The 16352-nt window shown below is 39.2% G+C and overlaps 1 protein-coding gene across 2 annotated transcripts in view; it reads right to left on the bottom strand.

Moving 5' to 3' along the window:
• rai14 (retinoic acid induced 14) overlaps window positions 1–16306 on the bottom strand; it is a 36803-nt gene extending 20497 nt beyond the window's left edge. For both annotated transcript variants that reach the window (XM_054612190.1, XM_054612191.1), the window contains exons 1-2: window positions 16081–16306; window positions 14588–14669 (exon numbers count right to left, since the gene is read on the bottom strand). In XM_054612190.1, the coding sequence (XP_054468165.1) occupies window positions 14588–14623 (36 nt within the window). In that variant the 5' untranslated portion in view covers window positions 14624–14669; window positions 16081–16306. The remainder of the gene's footprint in view (window positions 1–14587; window positions 14670–16080) is intronic.
• Window positions 16307–16352: the final 46 nt, after the last annotated feature.

Genomic DNA, 16352 nt, shown 5'->3' with positions numbered 1-16352 from the left:
ATGCATTAATAGGGTTCATTACATTGGCAATTGTGCACTGACTTCCTGGGTGAGTTTTACATTTGGGGGCCACCTCACCTGGAATGTTGAACAGCTCTGCCAACATTAAAAAAACAAAACAGTTTTATAAAAAAAAATACCCTAACCTTCAGGAAAAATAGAGCAGAGGAGCTAGTTCACGTAGCAAATAATACATTTTTATGATTGAAGTAAATGTTTAGACTGTCATCTACTTAGTGAATTGATCATTAGATGAACTGAATGAAGACCTGGGTGGCTTTTTCCTCTGCTAACCTATTAATAAGGAAGGAAACCTTGTGGTGCAGAGCAAATCATTCACAAAGTATTTAGTGACGTGCATTTTTCTGTGATTGATGTGAAGTGTAACATGACACAGCAGGAGATAACTAAAGCTATAAAAGGACATATCCCATATTGTGAAGTGTTTGGGATTCCTCCTTTTCACAGAGAAGAGCTGGATATTTCTTCCAGTATGCCGGTTTGAAAAGTCTTGTGATTTTTCTACAGCCAGTCATGTGTTGTTCAAGCAGCATGCAGGGCACTGAAGCAAGCAAATACTAAAAACAGGTATACTTTAGAGATGGCAGAACTAAAAAGAAAAAGATGAACATACAAAACTGAGGCGTAACTGAAAAAAATGTAAAGGAATATGTATGTATATACAAATATATACCCTTTCTGTTGTCCGTTTTAACAAAATCTTAAAAGAAATCGTAAAAGAAACTTGGAGAGTTGTTTGTTTATATTATTCAACAAGTTACCCAGTAGCACCCTTCTTATCATGTTCTGTGGACACCAGGAAGGGTGGAACTTGCTGCTGTTAATGAGTGCCTTTATGATCCGGAAACAGCAGCAAAACAAACCCACTCCTATAGATGACAGATTGAATCACAGGAGCAGTCACATCTTGCAGATGGTGAGGTGTTACTTGATGGGACTTGATTCAGGCTGTTAAAGTTAAACTTAGGCCTAAATTGTATACGCTACACTTGAGTTATCCAGTAGCTTTCATAACAAAAAGATGTTACATCTGCTTTTTTTAGTGGGTATTGAAACTCTTGCTTATTTGCAAGAAATGCCTGCCAACTGAGCTGATTAAAAAAGATGGATATGAATTTTCTTAATTCTTGTATCTAATCCTGAGAGAAAACTATACATAACTTGTATATGTGAAGCCCTGTGACTGACTGGCCAACAGTTAATTTGCTTTTTTGCCCCCAGTTCATGTTTGGGTTGGTTCCAGCTTCCCTGTGATCCCCGTCTGATCAAACCCAACTCTGTACCTTATTTTAAAATGTAATTATACATTTGTATGTATTGTAACTTAGCCTATTCCAGGCTGTATTGTGCGGTTTGTACGAATAACTGAAAATACTGATCTCTGGGAATTTTTCCAACCACAGGAATTGGTACTTCCCCCATGTTATTTGACATCACGTCTTTTTCCACTTAACTAGCAAATATTTAACTCCGAGTATGAAATGATTTTTAGAGTTGCCTAATCAGAGTGGCATGTTACACATAACAAAGAATGATATTGAAAAGACAAAATACTTGTGCAACGCCTCAGTTGAAGTGTATTCATTTTAAATACAGAAGTATGGTGGGAAAATGTCTTACAGAGCAAAGATGGGGCTTTTAAATGCACCGTGCCATGAAACTTCTACCAGTGTTTATCCTTAAGATGTACCCACCCCTAGTTTAGAGAAAAAACCCAGAGGAGCCAGAGCAGAGTTAACATGAAAGATGGTCAACCACACAAACCTGTCCAACCGAAGAGGGCAGTAAGAGGAGAAACCTGGCAATTAGTAAGTTAGCGTGGTTTCACAGAGAAAACCCCCCAGAAAAAAAGGTATTAGCTAATGCAGCGTTTTTTAAACTTAAGTTTAGGGATCTTAACTGTATATTCTCTTGCTTGAGGGCTTTTCTGCTGTCTTCAAAAACACTTCCAGTAGCACCAGACAGCCAGTTCTCTGTATATTCGCTTCAGTAAAGATTTGTTCATGCTGTGGTTGGTTGTCAGTTGCTTTGAATCAAGAAACTGCAGCCCACTACAACCTCTGTGTCTTCTAATGACTACCTTGTAGGCAAAACGTTCTCAGCAGTTGGAATGCTTCAAGCATTTTCTCATGCAGACACAGTCTTCACAAAAAAGTCTTATGACACAAAATACAGAACAGTAAGTTTTAAGAGCTCTCCGGAGCAGCATTTACCTCTGGCAAAAACAGTTTCTCTGAAAGTATGCAACTCTACAAAAGCTTTTCCCCGTGTTGTTACCTCGTGAACATGAACCTCCACTATGTCTGCAGAGTAGAGTCAACAGAAATATGCACAGTTACTAATATTACCACCATGCCATTTATTACTACTTAAAATGATTTATATGACAGAGAAACCAGTTTTACAACATTTGCACAACTTTGTCTACTTTAAATGCTTCACACATTTGTGTCTCAGAAGTGCACTTTCTCCAGTGGTTATGATTCATTTCAGTCGTTTCATATTGAGCAGGACTTCCTCTTTGTACACTGAAGCATCTCGCTGGTCACGCTCCAACTAACTTTCTGTGATCAACTTATTGGTTCGTTGAAGCTTTACAAATATTAATTCTGTAATAGCTGTAAAGGGTTAGCGGGTTGCGCTTATTTTGATTCTTAATCACTATATTACTGTAAAAGAAACATATCTAGCAAAGCACAGTACACAGCTGATATTTGCACTGAATGCTCCTATCGTGGTCTCATTAACAAGAACTGCATGTGGGAGGAAAAACTGGAATGGTCTTTGACCCCCTACCAAGCAGCACCAAGAGAAAGAATTAAAGGAGAAACACTGATGTACTGTATCACATGATCCTGCCTAATGGCTTCTGTGATTTTAAAAGGCTGAACAAAAAATGAAGGGCCGCCACGACAGAGCAGCATGACATTGATAGTTTTAGACGACAGGACATTGTAATGGACAGGTTTAAGTGGAGCGGAATGCACTGCTCCAGTTCGGTCCCATACACAAATCGTGTCATCGCAGGGAGGCTGATGAAATAATCATGTGCTGGCAGAAAGGGTGCAAAATCAGCACGGAACTTGGCTCCAACAAAAAGTGATTGAACAAAGGGGTATTTAAGCATTTTTCTTAACCGAAAAGGGGCATAGTGCAGGAATAATTGCCTGTTCTGAGAGAGCAAACGTGTACCTTATACTTGCAGTGCATCATTAGAAGAAAAAATATGTCCATGTCCTTAAGTTTGCTGCAACAATTTTAACAATCTGTTAATCATTATTTCTTCAAGCAAAAAAAGAAATAACAATCACTACCTAGTTCTCAGTTCTCAGTTTTGAGAATATGCTGCCTTTCCTTTGTGTTATTTGATTGTTAATTGAATATCTGTGGGTTTTGGATTGTTAGCAACACTAGCATGCATTCAGAGTTGTGTTTCTGATCACAAGATGTTGGTCCAATGTTTCCTCTCTATCAGCTCTGTTTTTGGTCTCTACTTACTCTTGAGGGAAATATCTGTTGTTTTAGCTGCCAAACTCTCCACTATGTTTACTGGCTACTATCCAACTGTGTCCATCTGTTTTTTGCTACTGAGCAGGTAGTGTTTTTTTGCTAAAAAGCTAAATGATGACCTGAAACTCACTATAAACTCTGTAAAGCAGAGAGCAATTGAAGATGCAGATGATAATTCTCTGTAAGTTCATCACTAGGAGCGACCCCTTTCACATATACGATACAGTGTTAAAATATTGATTACAGCCGCTTTAATGAAAACAATGGTTAGTTGCAGTCCAACCCCTCATGATGTTAAATCTGGACACAACACAGCAAAGCACATGTCAAATACTGTACAAACACATCTAAAAACATCTAAACCAGTGTACAACACATGAACTCCAAGTGACTTTGTTTGGACATTAACTGCTTGTATTGACTGCTGTTGGCTTAGCCTACATTGGGTTGCACTGGACAGCATGGGTTTAGCCCACATTGGTTTGCACCAGCAATAAGTCATTGGTCACTAATCCTGTGATTATAAACCAGTAAGACCACCGTTGTTCTGTGTACCATCAGGAAGTGAAAAGGATCTCACTTCCCCCCTTGCTTTCAGTTCTGTCCTCCCTGGCCCTGTATGTCCGTCTCTCTATAAAGTTTTTCCCTCTCTTTCCGTTTCTTGCGCTGTGATAAGTGTGTTTACAGTGGGATCAGGGTGCGGGCGGTAGTGTCTGTTGTCTCTCGGTCTTTAGCCCGACAGTCATTTAGACACACAAAGAGTCGGCTGATAACACTAAGTGTTTCCTGTTTGTGCAGGCGTGAGGCTGGCTGCAAAGGACACAGACAAGAGAACGAGGAGAGAGAGAGAGATGAAGGGTGAGGAAAAGAGAAAGCAATTAATGAATTGGTAGAGACGCGCTGAGAGGCAAAAGGAAACAGAAACATCGGACTGGTATAAATCATCATTGGTGTTTATGTTCGGCATGTTGCTTTGCAGTTATATTCTAATGAGTCATTGTCCTTGTGTCCCCTCCTCACCACACATGTCTCACGTGTGTTTATTTCTCTCCATTTGAGAAGTCTTGAAAACAGATTATTGAATCACAACTTCAAACATCCCGTCTTTCCTTGAGTTTTAGAATTAATTGCAAAGAAAGCCGATGCCCATCAAATGTGTGCGACTGTTTGTTAACCTAATGGTTTTTGCATAAACATGCTCAGAGTGTTTTTTCGGCTTCTCTGAACTTCCTCGGTTCTCTGAAGGAAAAACAAACTAAGATCGGGAAACAGTTATTCCTACAGCACATTCTGTATGTTTGTACAGTTCAGCCACTAAGAGCAAGTAGAGTTTAACTGAAAAACGTTTACTTAAGAAAACCTCTAGTATTTCCTTCCAAAACAGACAAAAGAACAAGTTTGTTGATCTACAGATAATAAGGTGTTTGATCCTCTTTGATTTTCTCAGTAGTCCCTTTTGCCTTCACTAAGTGGAGAATACAGGTTATTCCAATTCAGCCGCTTTACATCCACATATAAAGTGGTACAAACTTATAAAACTAATTTAAAGCTAAGTTAAGCTTGACCCTATAACCAAAGAGCAAAGTAGGCCCTTTATTATTATTTGCCAATGAACTGCATCCATGCACTACTGTATGTGAAGGTGACACTGAAAAAGAAAACAGAGCAAATCCTTTCCCAGGAAATCTAAAGATTAGACAAATTTGAAAAAGGCAAAACCAGGACTAGTGATGTTGTTTAAGAGTAATTTGATCCGATGGTGGCACCAACAACACTGGTACTGAGGAGATGAAAAATAACTGTGACAATTTTCATTGTGATCTGGGCACTAATTGTCAGGAAATCTTGCTCTGGACTGAAATGTGGGACAGACCAACTAGGCTTGGCAAGAAAAACAAAAAAAATTGTTGTTTTAAACTTTACTTTACTGGCATAAAGAGAGAAGATAAGAGAAGCAGATGCGACACAGTGAGGAAGTATTCTTTTTAAAGAAAAAACACAAAGACTCATTTACTAAAATTCTAAAGCATGGAGAGGAAATATGGAAAGTGGAAAAGGAAAAACAAAAAGAGCAGCACAAGATTATTGGGATAAAAATACAAAGAAACTGTACTGCAGTCCTTTCTTCTCATGGGTTCTCAAAGAGGTGATTGAACACCATCCACTGTTCCAATTCACACACTTAACAATATTTGTCTTTCAAGTTGTCTGTAGGATTACATGCAAAGATGATAGATAAAGCTAAATAAATGCAGAGACAAAAGAGGGTTAGCCGGGAGGTAAGATGAACAAGCAACATACTGACCCAACTCTGGATGGGAATAACATGTGTACAAGTTGAAAGAATATTCTTTGTTTGAGAGACAGAGGAGGGCAGTACAGACAGGAAGTAGAGGAGCGTGAACAATGTGCAAAACTAAAAGGAAAAGAAACAGTGAAGGAAAGATTGACACATATACAATATCTCTGCCCTTTGATCAGCCGTGGCTGTTAACTTCAAACCCCTTATCTGCAACAAAGCAGATGCTCAAATGTCCTCAAACAATACATCCTTTATTTCGGGCCGCAGCTGAAATTGCTTACTGTCCTCTGTAGCGCACACACACACACACACACACACACCACAATAGTTTACTAGACATTGAAACCTAGACCCAGAATAAGAGAGTTAGTAGACAGAACTGTTAAACAAAGACCAGATGGTTGCTCTCATGATGAAAGGTTCTGCCGTGTATTTCACAATACTGCCCAACCTGGACCACACGTAATGAAATAAATTTACATCAGGAGGATTTTCTCATTTAGCAACTTTGTTTTAGATTAACTGCAATAGATATTTTTATTATTATTTATTTTGACTTCTTCCCGACATAAGAAGCCGTCTTCTTCCAGGCATCTACTTAGTAGCGGCTAATGAAGCCTTTATAGGACATTTTTCACATGATGTTGTACTCTCCAAGATCTGTAAACAGACTTCTAAAAATCAGTAGAATTTCCCTTTACAAACGCTATTTACAGCCAAGTTGAATATCACCCCTGTTAACACTCAAAGTCTGCCAAAAGTGATTCTTTGCACTAATTTTTCCAACATCAGAGACTGCCAAGGAGAAAATATGTGCACTTTAGTTTGCAAATAACATGAAAAATTAGGATAGTCCTTTCCTCCATTAAGTAAATGCTTAATGCAGTGTAGTTGAGCCTCTCAGATGCAAGAACCATGAAACCAAATACGCACTGGGTTTCTGCTTCACAGTATTTAAGGATGAGACTGTTCTGTCCTAAAGTGGCAAAACTGCATCGGGATACCAGTGTGTATATATTTGAACTGATAAACCAACTTAACAGAAAGGAAAACAAAACTCTCAGCATGTCATCCATCAGCCCCCCCCCCCACCGACCCTCTTCAATTCACTTTAGTGTCAGAGCTTGAAAAACTCCCATTAGTGGACATTTACCTTCGACCTTTCTAATTACTTCTTATTTGACTGTTTTTACTTGTGCTCCTCTCATAAACAACTGGTGTAGTTACAGGAATACCATGAGGCCACCGTGACTCCAGGAAAAGTACATTTGCTTAGTGCATTATAGGCTGCGACTAAATAACAAGCTCTACTACATGTACATCATCTTACTGCTACAACTCTTTAGATACAAGTTTTGACACAACTCTTTTCATGGAATTGAATTGATGCAGAAGTCCGGCATAAGACAGTTATGGGTGCAAACCGACCTCCAGTAAAAAAATAGCCCTCATGCAACACTTCCTCCTGACACAAATAGCCTTTCCTGCCCTATAAATAAACACTGCTTGACTTGGAAAGCAACCAGCCTCATTACGCTGTAAGTATGCTCATAAAGTCAGTGGAGTAGGGCGAAAATATATTGTAACGCTCACTGCAGTCAGGAATCAGGAAAGGGTAGTTCATGCACGTGTCAGTGTACAAAGAGTCACAGTAGAATCGAATAAATAAATAATATATATTAGTTACACAGTCTCACTAATCATTCTGTTGAGCTCCAGGGACAAACTTTTGTGAAACAGGAAAGCAGTGTCTGTTTGGCTACTCTACTTTAAAGTAGTATCCATAAAACTGTGTGTCACCATTCCATGACTTAAATCATTAGACAGAACTCAAAAACACACAAACGTTTGTGAGCAGAAACAGCTTTTGGAAGTACAAATCAAGAAGTGCAATGTTCTCGCATGAGGGAAAGTTCTCATAGTTTTTCTTTTTTTCTTTTTCCAGGTGAACTGAATCTAACCCTCCCTCCATCCATCTCCTAGCATGAATATTGTTCCAGTTGTTCGGTGCAGGCCAAACTAAACAACCCGCCTGAACCCGACTGGGGGCGGGGAGTCGGACTGACCTTCACGCTCATATAGGGTTTCTCTCCAGCTCACTTTCTTCTCCAAATCTCTGCTCATTTATCCGGTTCTTGTTCCTCATTATTCCTTCATCTTTGTCTCTCTTTTGTTATTATTCTTCCCTCTTTTCAACTGATAACCCCTCATCCACCTTATCTGCTTTTGTCTTTCTCTCTGGTGCCATCGTCATTATCAGTGATTAGTTATGTCTCACGCCATTACTTCATCTACATGTAATTCTAAACCAAGTCAACAGACAGTCTTGTGAGTTACTGTACACTGGATGTACAGACGCAGTTTTTCTTAAGAACTTAAAACTCACACTGATAAATATATCTTCTCAAACAAATCCTCATTAACATATACACAGACATTATACCTAAAGCAGCAGACAAGCACCTTGCATCATGTCCTCACACCCACACGAGACAACAAAACAAGTCCATGCACAAACACACACCCACACACAAATGAGCATGCAAACACATGCACAGAGACCAGATCAGACCCGTCTGCTTTACCATGCTCAGTGCTTCATGTGTATGCTGACGAGCAGGTTTCCTGACTGTCCTTCTGCGGTTCATGTTACACAGACGATAAGGAATAAATCGTTCCCATGGTCAGTCCCTGCTTTAATTGGATCCGTGTTTAAACTGGCTCAAAGCCATTTTCTGCAGCCTTTCCTAGGATTAATTTAAACTACTTTAAGTGTGTACATTTTTTTAACAATAATTCACAAGCCCTTGGGATCAAATCAATAGTGAAACTTTAGTAAAACGACCACAGAGGCTGATCCAATTACGGTGGCGAGCATACCAGTATGTTGACTGGTCATATTCACACTACATACATACGCTACATACAGTAAGCTACTGTAAGAAACACTAGAATAATCATAGAGGTCGGACTCTTCAGTGAGAAACTATCCATGTTATGAGAAGGAGTCAAAAATAACATTTGGCAAGATGACATTTACTTTCTGCTTATGTCAAGATTGACATATTGCACTCACAACAGCGACTGCTCTAATACCTTTGAATGTGCCAAGAAGTAGAGAAACTTAAGAATTAGGAATGTAACTAGTAAGCATGTAACATCACATAGTGCTGGGATGTTTAATAGATTTCAACTTTTTGTTCTACTATATGAAATATGTCAGTAGATACACCGTTTGAAGTTCTGAAGTGGCTAAATGACACTACAAAATGTCATCACGCCAACTAGTCCGCTAGTCCGTTGTGTTTGTTATCGCGGTCATGCGATTGTGGTGTAGTTTGATTACGGCCTTCATTAGCTATTTACCTCTGCCGATGGCATCCATGCTTCAAAAATCATAATAGTCTTCATTTTGTTGAAGATTATCTTGCCAAACAAAACGTGTAAGTATAATAAACGAGTGTTTGCGACAGATCTTGTTTTCTGCAATAATCCCATGGAAAGATGAGATAAGATATGACAGTAAGTGTGAACAGGGTCATAGTTATCCCTTGGACTGTACAACAGACACAGACACACACCCTTCCTCCACCTCCTCCCCCAGATTAATGCTGGGCTGCCCCTGGGGTTTTAATGACACTACCAGCGCTAATACCGTTTCACTACACCCAACCATTCCATGCCAAACCAAGTCAGACTGGGCCAAATCAAACAGAGCCAAGTGGTTGGGCTACAGTTAAAAGAAACCGTCTACCGTTCCTGTCCTGAAATGTTGGTTCAACCATGTAAGGCGCTTTGTAACTCTGCTTTGAAAAGGGCTTTTTAAATAGTGTATTATTATAATTCTATATAGGCTACTGCATTATTGTGCTACTATAGAATGCTTTTCATTTTGTGACAGAATGGTTTCACCTCTCATGGAAAAAGTAGGGTGTAACATTTTTTGTGTTAAGAAGGAAGGGAAATATGGTTTAATGTTTTCAACCACACACGTGCACATTTTTTGGAAATGCCTTCAGATGATCAGCATGTGATTTTCTTTGCAGTGCTGCTCGAGTTAACACAGCAGACACATTTAAAAGCTCCTCATAATAAGAACTCCATTCCTACAGTATTTACCTAGCTACATTTAGATTCTATTCATTTTTAATAAGTGCCAAAAATATTATTATAAAAACTAAGTTTAGTCTCCAGTCTCGGGTAGATCATTTGAATTGAGGCCATGAAACAGCTGTGTTAAATGAGGAGACAGTATAATCCACACTTCAATTAGACACAAAGAGACTGGATGGGAAGGGAAGGGTGTGTGTGTGTCTGCGCATATGCTGTGGATACCGGTCTATGCACATGGATGTGAAAGTGTGTGTGTGTGTGTGTGTGTGTGTGTGTGTGTGTGTGTGTGTGTGTGTATGTGTGAAAGCCTTGAGTAATCCTGCTTAGTCTAGCGGCTGGGGGAGCAGGTTTAAGTAGTATGTGACAGTATGAGGGGCTGGGTGAGGGTTTAATACTAGAACCACTGCGAACAATAAAATACACACATACTAACAAACACAAATTGTGTATGTGTGTGCACAACAGCACAGCCAGTAGGCAATGTGCTTGGGGGATGGTAGTAAGAGGCTGAGAGTAAGATAACAGTGTAAACAAATTAACTAATTTAGAGCAGCTCTGCTCAAACAGCAGGGACGGAGTCATTAATGTGGTCTCACAGGGTCGACGCACATTACGAGATTTAATTAGGACTCCTCACACTAATTACACATGACTGCTTTTACTACGGTGAAGGTTGTTTCAAGAATAACTATTGTGTTGGTAGAGTAATTTTCTACATCAAAGATTGGGCCTTGCTTTGTTTTACAGTACCTTATGTTAAGTATTACAGAGAGTACTATTTATGGCTGGCTATCAAACCACAAAAAAGTTTTCCTCTTCTTCTTTGGTTCTCAACCAAAATGTGTCCGTAGCATTAAGTATTGAAAATGACTAAAAGCTAGAACTGAATGTTCAGATTTGTAGTCATTTGACAACTTGATGTTTTACAAAGTAAATATTACAAAGGAGTTAAGCATTTTTATTTCAATACCAAAACTCTCTAACAACCAAACCACACTCAACGCGCTGAATCTTTGTCTTCTTGTGTTCCAACCAAACACTAAACACATGAGGCCTAGTTTGAATGCTAAAGACTTCTCATTAACATTATCGGTGCAGGACAAAGCAAAACCATATCTGACAGCTGATTGTTCAGACATGGCAAAATGCCTGTAAGTCTCTCTGTGGCTGATCGCCAACCACATTCCCAGAAACCAGATTACAGCGTCTGCTTGTCTTAAACACTGCTCTTTCAAACACACACACGCACACACACACACACACACACACACACACACACACACACACACACACACACACACACACACACACACACACACACACACACACACACACACACACACACACACACACACACACACACACACACACACACACACATTATACTGACTGTTGGGCCAAATAGGCTTAACTGAAATGATCCACAAAAGAATCCCAAAATGTCAGTGATGTATTCCAAATACATATTCAGGAAGACACAGACAAACAGAAACAATACTCAAACGCAGACACAGAGTCTAGCAGACAGACATGCAAACATTTCATAACACACACAATTATAAGAATTCCTCTGATTAACTTTGACGTTGCATATTTACAAACCTGCTGATAAAGCAACAATGGTGTTATGTTAGGTACTGGCATGCACAGAAATTTGACAAATTGAATGTGGAAAAAGTCACATAACAACACAGCAATGATGATCCTCATGCAGAAAAAAATAAATAGTGATTACAATTGCTGTATAATCTGTGAGAAAATCGATGATTCAGTTCTCAGTTAATCTTTTTTGTGCAGCAATAAAGCTGTTTAATGTCAAGGTTTGAAATGCATGCGCACCTTAAGCGTGGGCGAGGTTCTCACACTACTTATCTTTACATTGCAGCATTTGAGAGATTCTGCTGAGTCTGCCTGGCTGTACAGTTTAATGCCAGTTTACATGGTATTTCTACTGCCAAACATAGATTTGTATAACAATCAAATATACTGGAAGGTCAAAAAATAATTACAGGTAAGATCTTAAAAAGGTCTTCTTGTGTGTTTATCAGAGGTTCAGTTGTTCATGATCTAGTTATAATATGACAGTCTGGTGTTGCAAATACACTTGCTTTATCGTTTCTTAGTAACTATCATCCTGACTATATGTTTAGGTTCAATATTCAAACCCCAAGATATCATTTATGGCTCTATCACTGCATCAAATCAAAACTTCTAGATGTTTCTGCATAATCAGTTAAGCATTTTCTTGAAGCTCAGTGTTCAAATTCAGATTTGACACTTAAGCACAGATTCCATTACACATTATTTGGAAATGTCTTTACTTCATAGTAAAGCTTGACGAAGGCCTTAAGTTTCTGTTATTTTGTAAAAAAAAAAAAAAAAATGAAGGGCCTGTTTTGGGTTTTAAGGGGGAGCATTCCTGAGAAATCGGTCTCTGAAACACACAGCCTAAAATAGAACCACAGAAATATTTGCTTTCTATTATGGTTGTTCAGGGTTCCTATAAAAAGCAATGGAATGACTATTGGCTCAGAGGATGAACATGCTGGCCTGTGAAACACTTTTCTGCATATTTTAATCATGACCATTCATTTTAATTATCATGTGTGCACTACAGTACTGGCATGGTTTAACCCAGGTTTCCTCTGCATCCAAAATGAATGTGAACTTCACTGATTGTTATTTGTTTTTAAAAGTATGTCTATGGATCTTTTTTTTATTATTAAAAAACAATTACCTTTTGAAAATGGTGCAAACTTAGAATATAATTGGTATTTATGCTTTTAAATCTAAATATACATGCCTTTGCAGTCCAAAGTTATTAACTTATTCATTATATATTTCTCTACAATAATGCTTTATTACTGTCATTTTATTATATGATGTGTGTGTAGCTTGAATTGCAAGAGTACATTGTACATTGTACAATTAAAACAGTTCTAGGTGTTTGCATACGACTGGTACAGTTCAACAGCTCAATTGTTTCCTTTCCCCAAACAGTATCATAACAATGCACAAATACAAAAACAGGGATTTATTCAAATTCATAGATGAGCCAAAATATAATTAGACATTAAAGATATAAAAATGCGACAATGTGTGTGGGTGGGAGGTCTTCAAAGACATGCATGACTGCAAATGGCTTCAGTCGTGTTTCTAAGCAACATGCACATCCACTGCTCTTCCCTTTCTCCTCTCATGCCGCCTACGACCGGCTATTTCAGTGACGACAAGCATTCCACTCCAAAAGCATCTATCTCAAACTGTTTACAACTCTTACTGTAACAACACTGGTTTGTACTGGTAAACACCCAGTAAAGGTGAGACAGCCACCCTCCGTGTTACGCACTAAGGAGAAACTAATGTGACCTTGCTGCCAAATTCTGCACTCAACATTTTCTACAACAATGGACACTATTGTACTCCCCCACATAGCTGAGTGAATTTGCAATAATTGACTAATATTTGGCTGTAGATCCATGTAAAATAGCAGGCTGTTAAAGAACAAATCAGACACTTTGGATAAATTGTTGTTTTTCCTTCTTTTCTATTGATACATATTCGCGTCTGTATTCCTTTTAAAGTGTTTTAAATCAAAATTTGAATGTTAATCATGATGATTTATTCAAAAGCAGAGGTATTGCTCTCCACACATCCACTCACTAGTTATGCCTTGCAGTATATTGTGGCTATAATTGAGTAAAAGCAGGGATGTACTCCACCTAATTCTTCCTCTGTGGGTCAGAATCTCTCTCGACAGAACACGACATTTAACCAGAGCTTGTCATCCTGCCCTGCAACACAGCCTTAATCTCATGGAAACTGTCCACATCAACCAAGTACCTCATTTAGTAGGCATTCTTGTCTCCATTCGCTAGCTTCTCTACTTCTGACACTCCCTCATCCCATAAAACTTTATCCCATTCATCCAAACCCTCCAGCTTTTTCCTGTCTGGCGTTTGGCTCTGTGTCATTACGGTCACTGTGACAACAGATGAGTCAGACGCTGTGGAGACGCCTCACTTCCTGTGAGTGTAGAGTATCTTAGACTGTGACCGAATGAATGACTGAACCAACACTGAAAAAACATTCCTCCCTAAAGACTGATTCATAGTCAGCAGGATTAAATCCTCATCTGGAGCAGTGCAGAGTTAAAGTATCTAGGGATATTTGTGGTCCTTGTGGGAAAAGTTGCATCACATGTGGGTTAACTTCCAAAGTGACTCTACATAAAGGTCTGTGTCATATCGCTAACAGAATTGATCAAGGTTTCTCAAGCTCATTTTCCCGTTTTTAGGTCCCAACATTTTCATGACAACCGCAATTAGAGCTGACAAGTTGTCATTTATAAATTCAGCATGTCATAATTTTTCTGTTTACAAGATCATGGAGGAAGCCCTAAATGGATAACAGAGACACTGTGATTAAAATCTATTCATTTTATTTTTCCAGCCTATTGTTTATTTTTCTTAAATAGCAAAATATCAACAAGCAGTGGAGTTCCTGCTGACCCAAGTTTGAGGAAATCTACCATAAATCATGTGCAACTGCTCAAGGCATACATACACAGACACTGACTCAGCCATGCAGACATACACATGTGCACACTTGGTTGTATGAACAATGTGTTACAGTACTTACATCAGTTTTTCTAAACTTCGCTTTAAGGCTCTTCATGTTCAGTCCGGTCCATGCAGTCACGCTCTCAATCACTCAGTCAAGGCTGTGAAGAAAAAAGACAGATGTTTAAAGTCCACCTCAGGGATGCTTGCCTCCATTTAACATGTGATTTTGTATTTCTCGAAGATTAAACTACATGATTTATGTGACACCTTATCCACACAAGCTACAGTTAATATGAGGTCTAAGTGTGCAGTGCAGCAGCATGGATTTACTGTGGCACTCATCTACAGCCTTAATAAATCAACAGTTTGACACTGTCAAAAGCAAATGTGAACAAAGATTTCATAATCAGTTTGATGATCACTGCCATATATATATTCGATCTGTCACAAATCGGAAGCACTTTAACATTCAACGATTCATTTTTCAATCAATGTGTAGTTTGGGGAATGGACTTTGCATAACACATGCAATTATAATTTAAACCTGTTGTTGGAAATGGTATCCGGCTCTGTATTGTTTCCTATAAGGATGTTTTAAATCACCACAAACCCCGGGGGGAGGTCTGTTGACTGTGTTTTTTTTTCTAGCAATCTCCAATGTTTCATGCCTGAAAAGACCTTGGCAGTGCTTTACTCCCAAAATATCTAAATAGCATTCCAGTCAAGATTATTCTACTCACTCACTTCATTATTATTATTATTTCCAGGTTTCCTCTGTGTCTGCTTGTATTTCAAACCATGAGCACTATGTAAGCTACTTGAGCCTCTTTGAAATGATAACTGGCAGTTAGGTCCTGAAGGAATAACATTCAAATTAGGAATGCACTCATAAAAGATTTTGCAGACACAAAGCACAAGTTGGAAAGAGATTACGGATGCCAAAGAGTTTACATGGGCAAATACTGATTTCTTCATTTGTTTTTACTGTAGGTGGGTGCATCAAGGCTCATTTGGCAGCATTCAAGCCACAGACATTAACATACATTTGCCTACCACATGCAAATCTTCATGTTCTGTAAAATACCAGCGGCCCTTCAATGGCAAATAGGCGGAAAACAGCAATTAAGAAGTGGTGATGGATCGCGATCATATCGGAGGCTTATTCCCAAAAAAGTAAAACAAGTCAAGATGTAAAACAAGTATGTTGTCTCGCTGTTAGAAAGCAAACTTAACTACAGGAATCAATTGTCAAACTTTCTACTGAACCACGAATGAAGCCAACTTGCATACGAGCATACCATCCAGATCAAAGTTGATCAAATCTACCTGTGCATATTTGCATTCTAGCCTTCAAACAATGGAAGTTATGAGCGTGTGCATGAACAAACACGGGCACGGCTGCAACTCAGTTCAGCACAAAAAGTATCAAATGCGCGCGTCGTGCATCATTGTGCACAAAACAATCGGACCGGAGCTCTTTGTGAGAGGAGCTTCTGCGCGTTTACAAACAGTTAGTAACGACGCTTAGAAATGTTACTTACGGGATCTGAACTGACTGGACACACTCACCCCGGTATGAGTCGCAGGAGGGCTGGACGCGTAAAACAAAAGCTGACACACAACCGCTTTCTGTGCCAAAAAACTGAAAAGCTACGGAACCGGTGAGAAAACAAGCGAGCCGTGGTTTGTCGAGCAGTAGGATGCATAGAAAACAGTGCGCTCCGACACACTGGCCCGGCTCGGCTCGGCCCGCATACATTAACAGTTGTTCCCTGACTCCCTGCTGCCCGTCTCTCGCTCGGGGACTCGACTCAAAGGCTGCTGCCCGGTTTCGGAAAGTG

Source organism: Anoplopoma fimbria, chromosome 14 (assembly GCF_027596085.1).
Source record: "Anoplopoma fimbria isolate UVic2021 breed Golden Eagle Sablefish chromosome 14, Afim_UVic_2022, whole genome shotgun sequence".
In the NCBI taxonomy this organism is placed as follows: domain Eukaryota; kingdom Metazoa; phylum Chordata; class Actinopteri; order Perciformes; family Anoplopomatidae; genus Anoplopoma; species Anoplopoma fimbria.
This window is presented reverse-complemented; position numbering and strand designations above follow the sequence as displayed.